The following is a 21,451-nucleotide window of genomic DNA, read 5'->3' on the forward strand; positions in this document are numbered from 1 at the left end:
TGGTTGCTTTACAGAGAGGAAGCAGATCGATAACAAACCTTGTGGCATCTTTTTGTGTCATAGTGGGTTAAAATGTGTAGTGCAATGCAGGTATCAAGAACGCTGACATATCATGCCTGCTGGTTGCAGTGCGTCATACCAGAGTCAAATTATGAGTGTCAAGCAACCTGCCAATTACTGCATCTAGCAAATTGGGACCTTACCAAATAGACAGAGCACACTCTGAAAATGCTTAATATTTCAACAAAATTATAGTTAACACCAGTTCATAACTGCACGTTCATACCACCAGCAGTAGGATGGAGACTACAAGGATCAAGCTTGTGAACTTTGGGCTCTTTTTTTAAAGTTCAACACCTAAAATAAGCAAGATAAGTCACAGCAGCAAAAACTATGGTGGTACTGTTGAAAAATACATGACATCAATCTCACCTGTTAAGCCTCAGCCCAAATAACCAAAAACAACTTTTCAATATAACTCTTTTTAACAGTTGGAAGACTGTGCAAGAAATAGTTCTTTATGGATGCAGACTAATAACATAACCTGTTAATCAGGACAGCATAGAAATTTAGGAGATTTTAAGCAGCAATTCTTCAGGAGTTCACGGGAGTAAAAAGACAATTGAGTGGCGAGATATGAGGTGCTACTGCAATGAGCCAAGCAGGATTTTGGCAAGTGCTGATATAGATTTTTAAGGAGGAAAAATAGCTTTTATATCTCTATAAAGAGCAGTAAATCTACCAGTGCTACACTGAATGGTGCAAGAGCAATTTTACTCAGTAACTGGGCTATATCTTATACCCCATCTTAGGCAATTCGGCATAAAACAATAGCTTGTACAGTCACTGTGACATGCTGATGCAAAAACTAATGGTTGATGACATGTAATATAGAAAGTATGGATATAAAGGGACAAAGAAATTAAACTGGCACAGCCTATAGTTAGCTGTAATTTACCATGTGTTCTGGAATTTATGACTATGTAATAATTTATTTTTGTTTTATTCATCTTATCCTCCACATTGTCTTTTCCTATACTTTTGATATGTACATACTACTTTTTTCCCCTTCCGTTTATGTTGGTCTTGGAGGATCTACCTTGCTTGTATCTTTACACTGCCCTTTCCTTCCTTGTCTACAGTACTGTGCCTGCAGTGACATTTGTTGTAAATGTTGCATCCTACTGTTCACCGATTCAGACTATTTCGATTCGTCCTTGCCAAAACAAACGTCTCAGCAGTTCTCAAAGCCTATACCTTCATCTTTTTTGTCATAATGCTTCCTCTTTTTGCTATTACACTTAGTTTAGTTACTGTTTCAGTCTGTGTTTCACACCATACGACTTTCTGCTCACTCCACATCCTGCCTATGATTTAACTCTTACCATCTCTCAACACAAAAAAAAGTCTCGTCCTCTCCCTCTTTCCCCTTGCCCCATATGTGACTCACTCATTTTCCCAGTATCTAACTCCCTCTATCACACGCTCCCTAAGACTTAGGTCCTTAAAAGGAAGTAACCCTGTACTGCTTATAGCTGCATTGGTGTTAACCCTTTCCCATCACCACAGCCATCAGGTTTTCCAATGCCTCTAACGTCTTTAAGCTCAAATTGACTATTTTTCTTGTGTTTATTACTTCAATCTGTCACAAAATGTGATATTAAAGTAATATTGTCAAAACATTCTCACTAATACAATTTCCTGTATTACCCGTGTTTATGGGAACTTCTGGATAGTTTTTGACCACTAAAAATCAAATGCACTCCAAAGTGAACTTGTAGCAAATAACCAGAAAACCAAAAAAATGTGCCCTGCCACTTCCTAGTTAGACTCACACAGGGAGCAAAATGTTTTCTTTGTGTCAAGTAGAAGGTACATTCTGGCTTTTTAAAATGTGCTACTTTCCAAAGTCAACTTGTAGCTGGCTGTAATATAACAAACCTGTCATCCTTTGTTTTTGGTGAGAAAGATAACTCAAAGAGTCATCTATGGAGTGGAAAGCTAAACACATCCCTTAGGAGATGGTTTACTGTGTAACCCAAAAAGCACACAATTCACACAGAGAAAAAAATAAATTGGCCGCACAGCTTACATGTGAGGTGGCTGAAAAGATCGACAACACAGCTAAAAATGTAATGTTTATTTTGATTACTCAGTTATCTGAAGTCTGACTTAAGTATATACTCCAAGTTATCACAAAAGTCTCACTAAAATTTCAAAGTTTGTAAGCAGCAGCAATGGCAGCACAGACACAGGCGTACGAAGGCTTTTGCAAATGATATTCAAGCACCACAAGAAAGTGCTTATTTAAGGTCTTTGGAAATCCCCCATGCCCCTGGTAGTGTTAATACTATGCAATTCCCAAGTATTTACACAGGGTAGCAGTTAGTGCAGCAAAAGAAGCACCACTCTTTTACAAACATCATGAGTGTGCTATCTTTTTCAATTATTGGACATCACATAGCATCAATGAAAACAAAAAACAAACAAACAAACAGGCACAGACAAACTATGCCACATGACACCAAGACTAATCAGCGTCAAATGTCACTTTAATCCAGCAGGAGCTACTTGATGCAATCCTGACCATTCTGAGTAAACTAAGAGAGGTTACAGTTCACTGATGATTGTCTACTCAATAAAATACATATTACTGACTCATAACCTAGTAGTTATGACTTGATTATGGGAGTGACCAAGCTAAATGACTACACTGTAGTTTGTTTTCCCAGACTACTTCTCTCAGGGGGGCAATACACTCTCTCTAATGACCAATATGCTGCCTACTCCCAAAAAGAAATTCTTAGAAACACCACATTCATGAAGACAGCTAATAGTTACTGGTGACCACTGATGACAGCTTTATGCTGATGTCAAAGCTGATGCACAGTACTTGTGCCAGTATCAAGGAATTTGTGTAATCTTGCACAAGAAAAAGGATGATAAAAGATGGTTAATATTACAAAAAACAGGGGAAGACCACAGGAACAGTTTAAATTCCTGCAGAAATGGCGCTGAAGGATTCACCTGTGTTTTGGAGGAATTAGGACTACGGGATTATGAGGTTAACACGATGCTTCTAACACAATTCAGCCGAGTGTGGCTGAGTATTGGCAGTGATAGCAGCCCAAAACAAGCTGCCAGCTTGTCAGAGACAAGTAACAGCCAAGATATGAACACGAGTATAATTGCAACAATTAAATTTCCATTTAAAAAAAACGTTTAAAGACCAAAAAAGGTTTGGTTTGTAAGTAGTGTTTAGTACGTTAATGTTAGCAGAATCTGCGATATAACTGACAGTTTGCTGGATTATAAATCTGCACAAGTTGGGCATTATTATCAGTCACCGGTGAAAACTGACGCTGCAGAACGTATATGACAGCAATCCCCCTTCTGACTTTATCTGGTACTAAATTTATGAACCTAGCTGGTGTAGTTTTTCTGCAACATTTATCATCTGTAAATAGCAGGAAATAATTTATAGTCCTTAGCCTCAGGCGCCTGTGTCATGACCAACCTCGATTCCCTTTTTGGTGACTCTGATGTCGTGCAGAGAACTCCCAGATTATGGTCCTGCAGTTTTCTGTGCTTCTGCTTTTCCATTTTTTGTGAGCAAGACTTTAGTTGAAAGAGATGCACACAGACCTCTCCTACATTGAGTTTTTCTTCACTCAAGTTGCTGTATTAAAGACTGAAATGTTTATGGAATAAAACTTAACAGTCTGAATGAAAACTGTGACGTGTCAGACTAGAGATTCACCAGTAATGAAAATAATCTGAGCTTTGGCAAGTACATTAACAGGAACTAAGGTTAGTTTGCAGACTACAGGCATCATAACCTTCTACAAAGTGAGAATGTAGTGTGAATTTATGTACAGGGTGCCATAAATAATATCCCCAACATAGAGACACAATTTATATTTTTTTTGTTGTTGTTGCTTAGTTAATTTTAGTAAAGTGTATATAGACGCGTTTTCGTAACCGCATGTAGGGCGAAGCATCTTTAATTATGTCATCATGTGAAGTGTACAGGTGCTACACAAGCGCATTACAAAGCATCCGATTTAAAAGTAAATAACACACACAATTTAGCACAGCAACATACCTTGCCATTATGAATACTGTTACTTTGATAGATTGATAAAGATTTATGTATCCCATGTCAGAAAAGGGCTCAAGGGATGACACATCCTTCATATGACAAAGGCAACCAAAGCAAAAAACATGAATAGCTATAATGAATCATGTGCCATCTGGCCAATATCAATATTAGTACCAATATTACTCCTCACACCAGACAGTGGTATTACAGCCAATGACTGGTTACTGCTCAGGATGGTATTTTGTACTCTTATTTATGTACTCTCAGGACCCGAAGGATCTTGCACATTTGCAAATGTGAAAACGTGCATTCCCAGTGCACCAATGTTCATACATTGAATGGTAAAGGCTACTTTGGGGGTACAAAGCAGATCTATATAATATTAGGGAGTTGGTGTTGTTACTGTGGCTAACTGATGTAAGATTACTTGTACCCATGATAATGCTGCATGCATTTATTTTAATCTGCAGGATGACAAAGAATGTCATTAACGCCCAAGTTAAAAAAAAATAAAAATATATGACCTTCAACAGTACTGTGTGGTGGTACAACTATGAACTGCAGAACGGTCAGCCTGCACAGCCTAGAGCGTAACACATTCTGATCAAAGCACTGAAGTATAACATAAACAAAGCCAATGTGGTTTCCCATTACATGACCATTTACAGTCACAAAAGTGGGTCAAAATTCCAAATTCTCAAGCTTATGTTTACAGTTAAATGTCAAATGGTAGTGAATTTAATTACCTAACTCATGGGTACCACTTGTTATGCCACTGAAACAGCCAAGTGTGTTTAACCTGGTCCTTCAGTCAAGTCAACAAATCCAACCCAGTACACATAATTAGTTTGTGTTACTATGGAAATGAAGGAAGTCTATAAGATTTAGAAAGATAAATTTACAACAAACAGCAAAAGCAAACAAGTGACAGGTTGCACTCATCCTCCGTTTGTTTTTAATTAATCACTCTTATTTTCTTTGATTCTCACTTGCAGCTTCAATTCTTACTGACTGCCAATGAACAGAGCAGCTACTCTTTTAAGAAGAAAAACAGTAATAGGGTTATACAAACCCACATTATCAGAAGTGCAACGCAAGGACAGGGATATGAAAGTCAGTCATATCAAGGCTATGCAAATATATTGCTACAGATACTTGTTATGGAAGTGAGGGCTGTGAACTACCTGTGACCTCCCAACTTTCTTTATCTGATTCACAATTATGTGAGACCGCTCCCTTTCACTGTCATGTCCAGCAGCAATTGGCTGAGAGTATTTTCAAGGACAGTGGTTTCTATGGTAACAATAGCTGCAACAGTTTAGAGCGCCATGTTAAAGGCAATCTACATGTCTTGAAGCGAACCATTTCATTTTTATTTTAAAGGTAGTTATTTAGACCCCCTATTGTCAGGTAAGTGGTGAAAACTACTGGTGGGTTTTGGGATTCACCATTTATCATTATCAACTGTTAGCAAATAAAACAAATTTCTTTCACCAAGTATAGTCCATTCACATGGTTTTGTTAAAAGCAACCTGCCATTTCCTCCTACAAGGTGGTTGTGTTTTCAATCATGTTTGTCTGTAAACTAAAAACATCCCAAAATTCTAGGTGCGGGGGGAAAAAAAACAACAAAAAACAAAACTGGCTTTGAAATTAATGCTTACCTTTAAAGTGGCGACACTGATCCATCATCATCAAATGAGAAACAAGGCAAACTGCTGGATTTTTTCCTTAATAGAATTTTTTTAAGCTAGAGAACAGAGTACATTTGTACATTTCGGTAAAAATACAGACAGTAGATCTGTAGGTCCAAGGTAAATGAGTAAAGAACCAGCGAGTGTTACAAGTTGCTACTGTTATAGCTGCTCAGCATAGCTGTTTATCTATCCACTTACATTAACTAATTATGGTAGTCTAAATCAATGAGCATCATATGTTAATGTTTAAACTTTTCTTTATGCAGCAAGTGAGAAACTCCAGTCTGCGTGTTTCTCTCTCAACAGGGCCACACATTATGCAATATGGAAGGTGGATCAGGAGGCCTGTTCTGCTGCCTAGCAGTGACGCCAAATAGTCGATAGACTATGGAGCAACTTGTCCAACCCTGAAGACCATTTTATTTCTTTTATTACTGTGCTAGTAAGTATTTTAATTCCAGATGTTGCATTCATAAATGATCTATAACAGGCTTACATCTTGTTTTAAAATGAACACTGGAAGTCCAGAAGGAATAGCTCTAGTATTGATGTAAACTACCACCATTCCCTACAACCCTTCCCTCCACACTAACCTATAGTGTTGGTTGGTATGGAAGGAAGGATTTTTGGAAGGCCGAGGTTTGAGGAACATGAAGGACTCCAATTTGCTATAACCTATATACTTCAGGTTCATCTCTCCTTTTACAAATCAAAGGAGTTTAGAAATTAAAAAAAAAATCCCCAATGACTTTTGCCTAACACAAAAAAAAATAAAAAAAAATAAAAAAAATGGCTAGTTTCATATGTAACAAATTACACAAACAAGCATTAGTGCTTGTCTACATAAAGCTTTCTCCTTGTGCATTCAATAAAATCCCATGAAATATAAAGTTCCAGGATGCCCAGTCTGAATTTTGTTGCGATTGTTTTTATTTGAACAACAAATTTATACAAATACCTGCTGCCTAGTGGCTCCAATATTAAAATGTTATTTGATGAGTTAAAGAAAACAAAAACCCTGCAAGGTTAATTTTTACCTCCTCAGCAACACTTGATGGAGGCCACTGTGCCACTGATTATTTAGGTTGATTATAACAAATCTCCTTTAAGCAGTTATGCAACAAAATATTGTATTATAGAATACTTCTGAACAGTATTTACATCCTGTCAGCTAAAGAGGCTGAAAGAGCAGATAAAGTAAAACTTTAAAGATATTTGGCTGATATTAACCACAGCTTTCTCGCTCATTCAGTCTCCTCTTCTCATTCATGCTTTCCTTCTTTCTCAATACCTCGAACCCTTGTTAATTCTCTTTCTTACTGTGCCAAAGATGGTTCTGCTAAACCGCCCTAATAACCTCTCTCTCTAAGCCATGTCACCTAATGAGATTGGGCAAGTACATCAAGACAAACACACGCAGGCCAAGAGAGACAGGGGATCGTGAGAATGACACAGTAGGTTCCAGTGGAAACAGAACGGCAAGCTGACAGACCGATTGAGAGAACAAAGGGAGCACATGACTGTTGACATAAAATCCAAATTCAAATGTTTAAAGAGTGTATATATCAATTTCAACATGATGTCATCTTTGTCCTATTTTTAATTAAAATATAGGATTTACATGATTTGCAAAATATGAATCATAAATTTCCTTTTACACAATGTCCTACTTATTTAAGAACCAAGGTTAAAATGATGTGTTCTGTCATGGCTAACACATAGGTAAACAACCTGCCAATGGCGGACATTAAATACTAAGTTACTATGATATCTTTTATTTTTTTTAATAAATGCACGTATTTTTGGTAGAAATTAAAAAAAATAAACTGATAACCGACCAGGTTTCAGGTTCGTCAGTTCATTCTTATCTCACATCGCTAGGTTGTGAAACAGAACTAAAACAACAACTGTTGGTCACAGGCTTATCTGAGTTTACTGCATTGAACAGGCAGCTGACTTCATACTAAATGAATTATTCAAAATGTGTATATACATACTCAGACAACCAAGTTTCCCTTCAGCATTCACCTTTGAACCTTATGTGAACACAATTTTTCCTCTACACCAGGGGTGTCAATCATAAGGCCCAGTGGCCAGAATCAGCCTGGTAAAAACTCTAATCCGGCCCACTGGAAAGCTTAGGGAAATGGCTATTCATACTTCAAAAGTAATTTTGTAAGAGATAAAGAATTAAATGACGGAAAAATTCCTTTTTTATCACCATCCACTATAGGAATTTCTGTTCAAAACTTTTCAATTTTGTAATTACAGGAGTCTGGGCTACCAGGATTTTCTTTCTGTAATTGTACATATTTAATTTGTGCTGACAGCTTTCTTCCATTTGCTGCATCAGCATTTCTTTATCATGTAGAAAATCTGAGATGTACTTTTGCACTTTTTTCTGATCTTAAGATATCTCAAGGATTAAATATGTAGTTAAACTTCCATCCATTGTCAGGAAGGGGGACTTGCACTGATGCAGCCCACTTAAAACTGAAGTGATGTAAAATGAGTTTGACAATCCTGCTCTGTACTATATGCGCTATAATTTCCATTTATAGATGTTTTCTATATGAATATATGAGAGCAGCATGAGCTAAGAGAGAATAATCAACAATGGCTGCTCCATGAAAAGGAAAAGCACTTGTTCACACAGGAAGCATGTTTGCAGACAATTCAATAGTGGCTAAGAGTGCTCAAAAATGACAAAACAATATAAGACATATGGATCTGATACATTTCTGTGACGATACATCTTTGGTATAAATCAGGAATCAGAGTGCCATGAAAATGTGTGGAAAAAAGCAAAAAAAAAAAAAGCATTGGTTTACTTCTTAGTAAGGACCGGGATTCCCAAATTCCAGCCTGGAGCTATGGCCCTCTGAGACAAATGTGGCGCCAGTAACAACCCTAAACGCTGGAGGAATGAGTCCCACATCCTTTAGTTGTATTTGTTTCTTTTTATAATTTCAATTCAGGTCTTTGTCATCCTCCTTAACTTTGTTGCTATCCCATGCCCTCATCTGTTCACTCCCCTCTGTAGTTCCCCCGCTTTTCTCCCAGGAGAAACATCAATAAATGAGCATGTTTCTGATACCTAGAATATTGGTTTAGTGTTAGTTTTATTGCCTTTATTTGGCCAGTGAATTGAAACTAAAACTCTTGCTTTGTGGATTGTCCAAATTGGGGGAAAAACAACTGGTTAAAACATTTTCTACAAAAAACATTGATGCTTCTCAGCTCTGATGCTTCTCAGCTCTTTTACTTCCTGCTCTCTTTCTTCTTACTTTAATTTGCACATCTTCATATACAGTGCGTATAGTAGGATAAATACAGCATGTTTTGTTAGAACACTGGGGTAAGCTAAATAACTTTGAGCCTTTAACTTTTTCAAAAAAAAGACTATAGTTTTATTTTTCAAGAAAGAGTGAAACCAAATCAAACTAAAGTACAGACCTGATCATTTCCACTGATGGGAAGTCTGGCTTATACCACATTATCTATTGCATATGACAATCAAAGGTGAGACATAACACATAATGAACTGAATTCACAAAACATCACAACTTCTTCTAATGCACCAAAGAGATCAACATGATGACATGACAGTAGTCTGCACTGGTCAACCTGACCCTTTTGCACGACTGGGACAGAGACAGTCTCCTGAGAGGGTTCCAGCCTGGATTTAATGTACACCAAGAAGGCTGGCATCATACTCAGATCTGTTGTCCAGAAATATGTAATCTAGATGCCTCTGATGGCGGTAATAAATCTACATATATGTGTCACTGAAGGCTTTAACTGGACTGGCGAGGCAGGGTTCAGACAGCATTATGATTCACAAGAATAGTGTGCTAGAGACACGGGATGCATATTAACTTCAAACAGGAGCAGCAGAAGATAAAATGCAATCTCTCTCTTTAAGCCAGTCATCCCTCACCACTTCCTTATTTTGTTGCAGGGACTAAGATGGCTAGAGGATAGAGAACAAGGAAGTACAAAGGTTCAAATGATGTCTACTAGCAAATACATGCAAGCCAAGTTGTCTCATAGCCTGCTGTACCAATAACCGATGACAATCCCTTAAATGGACAACGGAGATTAGGACAGCTACATAAATGTCTCCTGAAATCTCATTTCCACATAAAGTGTTTGAGACTTGAAGAGTGACTAAAGAACTGACACTATAGCCATCTCAAACTATTTTAGTGTATTGTTATTTTAAAAAGATATAGATCCAGAAAATGATGTAAAGACAAATACTTCAAAAAGTCAGAAATATACAGAAATATACAAACAGGACAACAGAATTAAGAAAATTTGTTGGTTTCCATATACATTTTTTTTTAATTCAAAGAGATGTGAAGAAACAGGGTGAAGAAAGGTAGAGAGATAAGGCTACAAAGACATTCAAACAAAGAGACACCAAGATAAAAAAAAAATTTAAAAAGCTGATAACGAAGTTTAAGCAGATTTAAAAAAAACAAAAACAAAACACCACACACACACACAATCTGAAGAAATCAAAGGAATAACGCAACAAAGAGACAAATTTAGAGTTCTACAGTCTGATCAACAGGCAGACAAAAATTACATACATACATACATACATGCATACTACTCCCCTGGTGCTAAAAAGGAAAAGAAAACGCAGAGTGCACGAAAGAGATTATGACCTTAGCCATGTTTAAAGACTCCACCCCCCATTAGACTGGCATGCTTTAACCACGAATCATTTAGCAGCAGTACAAAGTTATTTAGCATAAGCAAAACAGTTACATTACTAGTTAATTTATAATATATGATACAATACTGAAAAAAAATTTCTTAAATGCTTTTTCTCAGCTTTACATACATAAACTTGTTATTGACATCAGCACAAAAAGTGGGCTTAAAAATTAGGTGCTTAAAGACGTATTTGACCATAAACGTGGTTCAAATTCCAGTATCGTGAATTTGGAACATCACATCTTCTGCTATGTACTCTACACGGTATTTAAAATAGATGGATAATGATCTCTGGTATTAATGATTAGTCAATCCAGGCAATTTTTAGCTTATTTTCCAATTAATGCAGAAAATGAATATCATTATTAAATGGTAAATGGTAAATGGTAAATGGCCTGTATTTATATAGCGCCTTACTAGTCCCTAAGGACCCCAAAGCGCTTTACATATCCAGTCATCCACCCATTCACACACACATTCACACACTGGTGATGGCAAGCTACATTGTAGCCACAGCCACCCTGGGGCGCACTGACAGAGGCGAGGCTGCCGGACACTGGCGCCACCGGGCCCTCTGACCACCACCAGTAGGCATGTATTGTAATTGTGTCTGCTGACGCACAACTTTGCCACTACTCCTCAATTTCTTGATTAAAGTGGTGTCACTGTCACACTGAAACTGCTGTGTGTAGGAAGGGCATGGAGAAGAGCAAAGGTGAGACAGACCCAGACAGATTTTATGACTTAATAATTGGTAATATCACGTATTGTCACCAACTGGGATAGGCAAAATTTTTCATAGTTGTATCTGAAGACTTTTCAGCTAGTACAGCCTACTCCTTCTTCTTCTTAATGCCATAAGTGTGGTATTACTCCCCTCTGAATATCCTATTACCAGCACTCCATTATCTTACAGCTGGTTCAGTTTATGTGTTTGGGCTACCGAGTTTAGATTCAGTCAGGTTCAGTCTATGGAGGTAGCCAATCCTACGAGGGTCACACAAACACCATGCTGGTAATTTGATAATTACTCGCCCTGAACATGAACAAAAACCCTGTTTTCATCTGGACAGAAGGCTAAAAAAAGGCATTTTCAAAACTTGTCTTTTTTGCATATGATAAAAATAAGACAAGAGTAAAGACAGCAACTGCATTAGTGAACTATCAGCCAGGCAGAGTAGTATGAGCCGTCTGGGGGCTTTTCCACTTAACACCATCAGACTGCCAGTCCAACTGGTCTCCATAGTAGGCTGGATGAGATTTGCCTGCAGGCTAAAAGCACCCTGGACATACACTGCTGTCTACTAATCAGGTCACCTGTTGCACAACACTAAACTGAGACTAGTCACAAGCACGCAAACCTACAGATATAAAATTGTGCACACTTACAGTGACAAAAGTCATTTGAGTGTACATGTACTCCCTCTTCCACTAATCACTGTTACCACTGTGCACAGACACAAAGCTCCTAGACGAAAATGAAAACTGACATCTCAGCTCGTCTTACTGAACCAATTATTAGTGTCTTTAGAGACAAAGCAGTCTGTACTTTCATCCCAAATAAGTGAAACTAAAGCACAAAGCAATATTAAGGGGGGGAAATGGTCCAGTAGCAAATGTATGAATTAGAGAGGGATAGAAAAAAATGAAAACAGTAGCAGGATCACAATTTACATCAAAGAAAACTATAGGAGTCTCTCTGTTTTCTCTTTTAGAAGCAGTTTGTTCTGACAATCATGTTATGAGTTAATTTTATCTACTAAAAAAAAAAAAGCCAAATCAAACTGCTTAAGAGACATAGGAAAAATATGGAGGGAAAAAAAGAGGGCCATAGAGGGAGAAAGGGAGAACACTATGGGAGCAAAGGAAGAGACTGGGGGGAGCAGGGTGTAAACAACACTGAGGTGGTGGTGACAGAGCAAGGGTGGAGACAGAAAGAGGTCACAGGCAGAATTTCATCACATTGTGTGCGGCCATACTCCGAGCTAAATTACGCAGAGCCTTTGACACAAACCAAACATGCAAGAAACACATTTTATCTATTCCACACAGAAACAAACTGTGGTCTGCATTGACAAACACATCCACACATTTGTCAGCTCATATGCCAAACTTGGACTGATAAATTTTGAGCTCTGATGAAGCTTTCGGATTTGGCCAGATGATGAATTCTGGGACTGGGGGACTCTTGTGGCCATGCAAAACTAGAACACAACCACATCTTCAATGCAAATCTACAAGTGCATGACAGTGTTTTTCTATCATGTTGGACAGATATGACAGAAACTAAAACACTTGACACTTGCAACACAAACTCAAAAATATTTTTTTTTTCAATTACTGGTGTTTCAACCATAGAGCTTTAATGTTTCCTGTACATTTTCTTTGGTAGAAGAACTTAAATACATAAATTTCTAACAGTATTTACTCTTAACAGGGCAAACACACTAACTCAAAACATTTACTCTAGGTTTAATCACATCAAAACAAACCTGATGACACACTGTCACGTTTAATTTGCACCTAAGTAAAACAGCAAATGAGTTTGAGATCTGGAAACCTTTTATTGCACTTTATTAAATTTTTGTAAGGCCCTCAATCCTGTTATTTAATGCGTTTCATTTTGATGACATTTAAAGGCTGGTGGACACCCTTCTTAGAAAGATGTCTATGTATCATTAAAAAAAAAAAATCTAACAGACCTTATCTCTTAATCTAATGGTGTGTTTAACAGCAACAGAAGATTTGCAGTCCGAAATGGATACCAACCATCTGGGAAAATTTGCACTTACTGTTGCAAGAGAGCTGCTGCGATGAAAAGGAAACACTGATGACGTTATGACTCCTCTCAAGATATCTGTTTTCAAAATACCAGTGCTTATAAATAATCAAAACAACACACGAAGGTAGAATTTTGAAAATATGGACCGATGCTTTTAAGGAAGGAAAAAAACTTTAAAGTGTTACAGTTAAATCATTACTAGACAAACTGGCTAAGACCTATTAATCTATGGAAAATCTGCACTCTGAAGAGAAAAATCTAAGCTAGCATTCTGTTATGAATCCATGCAGCACAACCATCTAGCTACAAAGCATTTCTACAAAGTTTTGTGCAGCTTAGAATAATTACATAAACCCATTCTCTTCTCCTCCCTCAATTATTTTTTTAATACAGCCTCTGCTTTATCCCTGCTGTCTTTCTTATAAAAACACTTTTAATTAGTTTCTATTATCATCTCTAGGAGTCATCTGTCCCTCCATCCATCTTTGACTAAAAAGCCCTGCTCGTTTCAGTCAGAGGCATCCATTCATCCCCTCCTGTTTCTCTTAGTGAACAAGCACTGCTAAACTGACAGTAGAGGAGGCAAGGAGAGGAAAACCACATATACAAATTAGAAAGATGCCCTTGTGTTGCACCCTATTTCTCATTATCACTGTATTTCTGAAAATTGAGTAAAATGGACGCATTTGTTCTGGATTCAGCTACTAACCATTAAAGGTAAGTATGATGCAATCCTAATATTCACAGAAGTGAATTTTACTCCTGCCAAATACAAATCTTAAATTCACTACCAGAAACCCAGTTTGGTGTCCATGTCACCCATTCAGCAAAAAGAAAGAAGATTATAAAATTGTCAATAAATGACTTCTTAAAAGCTCAGCCTCAATATAAAAAGGGTTACTTAAAAACCTGAATATCACCAAAATATGATGGATGTATAACTAAATCCTCTATTGTTAACCAGCTTAGACCTGTGTGGTGAGCCCTAAGTGGATTCAGGCAGCAGGGGTTACAGAAACAAGACAAGTAAATTACCACAAGACGTCCTGTTTTTAGGGATACGGTGTACCATCCATGGAAATACACAAGCAGCTATCTAGTTCATTTACATGTTAGGCCTTTAGCCAACACACAATGATTTCCTTCAGAGCAAAAGAAAGGTTAAGAGCACACTGGTGAGTCATCGTAAATGTAAGTAGCCTATTAAAACAATAGAATTAACGTCTAAAGAATATCCAGATACCACAGATTCATGAAAAAAAAAATCAACCAAAACAACACAACTGGAAAAGCACCTTGAACTTCTTTCAATTTTTTCTTGAATTCAGGGCCAGCTAAACAATATTTATATTAGACTGCACAGCTCAATACTATTTCAGCTCAATACTAATTTCACAACAGCCATACTTTATAAAGAGGATAGCAACTCAAAATACCTTACCTGCCAACTCAGCAGTAATACAGTTTAATCACTTGTGCTCTAAATGTGAGAAAAATTACTCCTAGTCTTGAGCAGAAGGCATGCAAGAGAGGACATGCAGCAAGTACCAAATTCAATAAAATGCCCCAAATAACCAATCATAATTCAAGTAAGTAGAAGTATGACATTTGTATTTTACCAGCATAGTTTGCAGACTGTGCTGATAGTTATGCAGAATGTCCCATTTATAGCTAACAGAACCAGGTTTGTATTTCTCACCTAAAAAAATAAGTAATGACGTTCTTGGTTTGTGGATTAAAAATGCTAATTTGGTGTCTTCAGTACTCAAGCAACTGTCTTAGAGCACGTGCTAGTGAACTAACTGAATTAGATCACTCTTTATACCTATAGGCTGCAGCAGTGGTCAGGCAAGAGCACATGATACCTTTCATTATGCAGGCCTGTGTTATTACCATGAGAAATAATGTTAATGTTCCCTGGGGGGAAGTATACACAAGCCTACTGGATAATCTAATGTCATGGAAGTCATGTGTGTGAACTCCAGAATCCAGATTTCTCCCTGGAGCACAACTGTTGCAGCTCCCTTTCCTTTATTATCCCCTAGAATGAGGTGTGATTGCTAATCACAGTGTACTTGGACACATTTTTTTATGTCGTCACCAGGCTGGAATTTGAACGGTTGTGAAAGAATGCCATAACACAACTGCTTACTTTCACAAGTATGCAAAAGGACTCACTGAAACTCAAATACATCTGGCGCGTGTACACCAAAGCGTACGCACGCACACACACACACACACACACACACACAACTCTCTCAGCTGAAGTCACAGCTGTTTTACAGCGGGCAGAACCCATTTTGTATTAGCAGAAAAAGAAAACATAATCCCTGTTCACCATGAGCCAGCTTGTACCAATCTACAAGGCTGGCCAACATTGCTTTCAGGAGAGATTAAAACTGTATATTTAAAACTGTATATTTGGCATAATTGTTAAACCACAAAACTAGAATAGAAGCTCAAAAAAAAAGGAATACTAACAACAGGCCCAAAAAGAATAGATCTCATGAAGCCCAAAATTCACTTTAGTGCTCCGGTACCTGCTGGTGATTTGACAAAAGCTGTGCAGCCAGCTAGGTTGCAGCATTTGGGTTCCAATTACTATTTACAAACAAAAAAGGGGCTTCAGTTTTTATCTCCACATAGTTTCACATATATACATGATAGTTTACAGATGATGCCAGTGAACATACTGGTGTGATCTAGGTCACATTGCTCTCAGGAGCACAGAGGACAGCTGAGTTTGGGAGCAGCTTATATCTTATGCCAGTGTGCCAAACACAAGGGATTGATGCAAAAGAGGCCCAGTATCACTATTGAGGTACAATTTAGAGTTATATATACACACACATTCACTGCTCTGGGAAAACATCATGCCGATTTTGTTATTACAACATTATATGTCGTTACAGGACAGCTTTACCTTGTTACCTTTCGCATCTTGGGCTACTTCAGTTTTCTGGAAGTATAAATTTAATTTAAGAATATGTTAAAGAGCACATTGAATCTACATTTAACAAAGACGGCTCTTTCAGATCCTTAGACATGTAAATAATAAATTATTTCTGATCCTGAAAGTCAGATGATGAGAATGTAGTAGACCCAGATTAGATCATGTCTGCTTTGCCAAGCTGTCTGCTCAGTGGGATTTTCTGAGAGCAAGTGCATGTATGAAAATATGGCAGACATAACACGCTAAAGAATCTCCCAAGAAGACGGATAAATTCTGACCATATCAGTGACAAGTCTTTGGGCCTCACCTTCACTTGCTCTTTCCCTAACAAAATCAAACAATCACTCATTGTGTCCCATTTTACTCACACAAGCACCTGCACCACAACAGCTGACAATCTCAACAACAAAAAGATCAACCTACGTTCAAAGTCGGAGTCATCATCTTCATCATCCTCTCCATTGGACTCTGTTTGCATCGGCTCCCCGTCAAACATCACTCCTTTTCCCGTCTTGCCGCCTGTGCTGGCCCCATCCTGACTTCTGGTGTCCCGCAAACGGGTAAAGTATTGTACGGCAAAATCCACCAGGTCTGACGGCCTTTGTCGGAGCACCTCCACAGTGTAGCCCTGCAGCAGTTCTGTCAACCCAACCGGTATCTCAATACTCATGGCTGTGTGTGGCTTGATGTACTATCTAAAAGAGAAGAGAATATTTGTCACAACTGATCTTGGTACAGAATCATAATTGTGTTTAAGTGCAGGGCTGTGCTGTTGCCTATTTGCTGATTTACACAGCTGTGGCTTACTATAGACTACTATAAACGTGTGCATGACTTGTGAATGCTAAGTGACTGATGAAACCTATACAAATGAGAAAACTGATTAACTGAGTAGTTTGACAGCTACAGTCATTTATAACCAAGATAGTGTAATGTCATGTGAACTCTGCATGACATTGACAAGTTTATCTTTGGTTCAGCTCAGGAACACACAGTTCCCACAGCTGCACGTAATAGATATGAGCCTTGTGTTTTGTAAAGGGGCGATAAAAGCTGGGTTTCACTACTATTCAGGTTTCGTGTCGTCAGAAGCTGAGCTGTCAATCTGAGTGGGTAGCCGGCAGGAATTAGCTAGCAAAGCGGCTAAAAAGCTCCCACTCATGACAACTAGCTGGTACACGGTGCTGTTCAAGCCACACATCCAACTTGTCTAAACTCCTCTATTTAACTGAGCCTTAGTTAAGACGGAACGAGTGAAGAAAGCGTAGTCGAGATGTGTTTCAAGCACATTTTCACTTTCGAACCATTCAATTAGCTGTCGTGCTAGCTACTAAGCCACCTTCAAGGAAGCCTGTGCAGCTAGCTAACATTTGTAGTATGGCGTACTGGTTGTAGGTGCTAAGCCGCAGAAGAGTAGAAGACTTGATAGCCGCAAGCAGTGCAAGTTGTACAGGTTAAGCCATTTGTCAAGCTAACTTACTGCTGCGAAGTATGAGTCACTTACGTGCGATTCAGTCTCACCGGCTAAACTAGCCAGTCCCCTCCTTCCTGGTGTCTTCCTTGTTCGCTCTTATTTCGCGTCTTCTTTTAGCCAGTCTCTCTGCCAGTGTATGATCCGTATCCCTCCACAGAACACACTTGTCGAACGTAAAGCCAGCAATTTTACGTTACCGTCTCCTAACCTATCTAACCTTTGAGGGGGGGTATTTCCCGTGCAAACCAACTGTATAGGGATGCTGGCTATTAAGTTGATAGGAGGGGAGTTTAAAAAAAAGGAAAAGAAAGAAAGAAAAAAAAACACTCGACTTCACCGTCGCAGCCAACAGCGTCCACGCACTTTGTGAGGGAGGGACTTGCTGTGGCAATAAGGCAAGAGCTAGCTAGCTAGCAGGCTAACTGGCTGAATTGCTAACTAGCAATTGCTTGTTTTCTTTTGGGAACTGTCGCCACTCTCCGCAAGACACCAAGTCAGCTGCTGCAGCCAGGTGACAGAGCCTAACCTAGTTGTTCGCAACGTTATGCCACGCCGCCGTTAATTACAACGCAAAGTACCCGCGAAAATACTGTTTAAAACGTTACTGTAGTAGCAGCACTGCTAATGACAGCACGAGAACCCAGCAAAATTAAACGAAACACGTTTCCTCCCTCCCGGCGAGGCAATCCACGGCTCTACACGCACGAATGAACCACTGGCTCCGGAAAGCATGAGGAGGCGTGGTTACACAGTGAGCAGAGAGCGTTTGACGTAGAGTGACAGAAAACAGGGCCAATTAAAATAAAAAATTCCAATACCACAGCCAATTACATACAGCTCTTGGATTAGACGCGGTAGAGAAGGCAGAACCATATTTGTACAGTCACAAGAGGACCACACCTACAGAAGTGGCCTTGACAATTTGGTAAAGATGTGTGTGTGTGTAATAATTTAAACATTCTTTATATATGTAGACGCTGCTGAATGTGAATATCTGCCTTTGTCCAGCTGCCAATGAGGTGTCTCTGAGAATTATCATTATAGTTATGAGGACAATGGTCAATTTTGTTTCACTGTAACCCAAGTAACACACATTTTCCTGACAAATTAATTGCTGAAATGGGATGATATCAAATAGTAAACTGTATAAAAAGCTGCAACAAAAAACCTTTCTTGAACGGCCTTAACCTCGTTGGTGTTCACATGCTCTCATCACTTTCTAATTTTCGTCCTTAACCTGGTATCTTTTATCCTTTCCTTCTTTCCAGACTCTCTGGGCTTTCATAGATATGTTCAGATTAGGCAACAGTCTCTGCTATCACCCTCTGAGCCAATACATCAAATCTTCATGTAACCTTCTGAATATCATCTCCTTAAATGCACCAGTCTATATTTACTTCTATTTTCATACACAGAGCTCTACTGAATTAGGGTACTACTGAAGGTTGCTGTTTCCCTTTTCATATTCCTGCCTTTGTTTACTTTGTTTTACTGCAGATCTTCGGGAGTCCACCCCCTGCAGAAATTAACCTGTCATGGTGCAGTGGGGTCACTGAGGGTGGATCTGAAGTATTCTGAGAGTATTGCTCAGGACCATTACAGCCCATGTCGCATCTCTTCTTCCATTTCTATTTCTCAGCTGTCACCAAGGTAAATCCGTTGCCATGGCCACAACGAGCCCGGATTTAATTCCTTGAACCGATTTCTGATTGGCTCAGGTCTTTGTTTCCAACAAACGGGAAAGTCTACCTCCAGGCTCCCCCTGCTGGAAGAATGAACTCCATAAAACAAGTAAAACGTTTATATATAAAAAATATACCTCCACATTGTCATTGAACAGGTTAGATTGTGGAAAACGATACACTGTGGAAATTAGTTATTGTTAACCCAACTTCCCTATCCCTTATCCTGAGAACTCACCTATGTATAATTTGTATATATAAAATGGCCCAGGGTTAGATTGTGTATTTCCTTACTCTCATTCCCCTTATTGTATCTGTAATATGCAACTGAATTTCCCGGAGGAACCTACCCGAGGGATTAATAAAGTTTCATCTATCTATCTATCTATCTATCTATCTATCTATCTATCTATCTATCTATCTATCTATCTATCTATCTCTTATCATGGTGGTATAATATACAGATTTAGAGTGTGGATTCTGGCCATGGTTTTCCTGGAAGTATCATCCTTTGAGAGTTACTGCTAATGTGGTCCTGACAAACTCTAAAAATGTCTCAAGGAGAGCTACTAACCTATTTACTGGGTAAAGAGGAGGAGGAAAAGCAGAGAAAACAGGGAACCAGAAGAAAATTGGACAGCTTTTGTATTTTTCCTTTCCAAACACTTGAGTCTTGGACTTCAGACATACAGCAACTTTGATGGATGAGGAGGAGAGAAGAGTGATGATAGGTCCCATCTGATTTGCTTCCATTGATGTGCTTTGCGTGGCTTATTATGCTTCTAGCAAACTTTGTGTCACCTGTGCATTAAGACAAATAAACTCGAAGAATGTTAAATGACTCTACGGCTGTACTTTACATGGCAAAAATCTTTGAGCAGAAAAAAAATGGTAAAGGAGGAAAGCCAAAACAATTATACATAAGTGATGTTTTCATGTTGCCACTCTAAGAATACAGTTAAATTTATTAAACAAGGTGTTGTGTTTTGTTACCAAAAGGACACTCAAGAAAGGGCTCAAAGATTTTAATGTGAACATTGCCAGCAGAAAAACTCAGAATGATGCAGAATGAAATTCAAAAATATTTCTATCAAGTTTAGTCTCTTCCATTGGATAAATCTGCAATGATCTGCCTGCAGATTGTTCATTCACAAGTCTGAGTATCAAACCAGATCAGAAAGGAGATTTCTAAAGTAGTTAAGACAGACTAACAAATCAAACCTCCCCCAGACTGATTAATCTGAAGCTCCAAACAAAATCCATGTCCAGATGTCTAAAAAACTTGACTCCCAGGGTTGATGCTGAAACACTCCCCAGACTCTGCTCTCCAAATGTTCACTCCACCTGCTGGTAGTCCTTGGAGATGGGCTCAGGGCTGGCTTCCTCCCAAAACAATCAGCTGACTCTTCAGGAATGAATCTAAGGCAGTGAGGTACAGGCAAAGCTAAATAGGACTGGAATTTTAAATGCTAGCAGCAGTGTAGTGCAACAGTCTGGCAGTGAATGATAAGCAGAGCTGGTTTTAAGTACTGTAGATGAGGGTGATGAAGGTAACGAGTGACAGGTGTATCATTAGAGTTTAGGTGGCCATGCCTACTCCTGAGAGGAAGTAAGAAGAGTTATTATGCACATACACACACGCACACGCTGAGGCTAGGGAGAGGTAGACAGAGCAGTAGCAGAGAGACAGAGAGAAAGGTTGGTCAGCACTTGGAAGACAAGACAGCACTTAACACAAGGACCTTAGCTTGTGGAAAAGATGTCAGAGTACATTCATGCTCCAAGACTGAAAAAAAACCCTAGAAATCTCACACCAGTCCTCGGTTCATTCATGCTTTGCATGTGTGTGTACCAGTTCCAGTACCACATTCATATAACCAAGCCTGTCTTCAGTGAATTGTATGAGCCAGTACTGCCACCTACTGCCTGATGCGTACTTTTCAGCCTGGCAAACAAATGCTGATTTTTTTTCTCCCAAGGTAAGTCTTTAGTTTTGCTCATGAAACACTACTAAAATCAGGTCGACCAAGCCT

General features: G+C 38.7%; 1 protein-coding gene across 2 annotated transcripts in view; it reads right to left on the minus strand.

Annotated features, from left to right (window-relative positions):
* prkar2aa (protein kinase, cAMP-dependent, regulatory, type II, alpha A) overlaps positions 1-18,422 on the minus strand; it is a 45,999-nt gene extending 27,577 nt beyond the window's left edge. The window contains exons 1-2 of one of the 2 annotated variants that reach the window (XM_076878122.1): positions 17,767-18,422; positions 16,686-16,953 (exon numbers count right to left, since the gene is read on the minus strand). In XM_076878122.1, coding sequence (XP_076734237.1) covers positions 16,686-16,932 — 247 coding nt within the window. In that variant the 5' untranslated portion in view covers positions 16,933-16,953; positions 17,767-18,422. Of the gene's footprint in view, positions 1-16,685; positions 16,958-17,766 lie in introns of both variants that reach the window. The other variant, XM_004554010.5, reaches the window with a different exon arrangement.
* Positions 18,423-21,451: the final 3,029 nt, after the last annotated feature.

The sequence above is a fragment of the Maylandia zebra genome, linkage group LG20, assembly GCF_041146795.1.
Source record: "Maylandia zebra isolate NMK-2024a linkage group LG20, Mzebra_GT3a, whole genome shotgun sequence".
Taxonomy (NCBI): domain Eukaryota; kingdom Metazoa; phylum Chordata; class Actinopteri; order Cichliformes; family Cichlidae; genus Maylandia; species Maylandia zebra.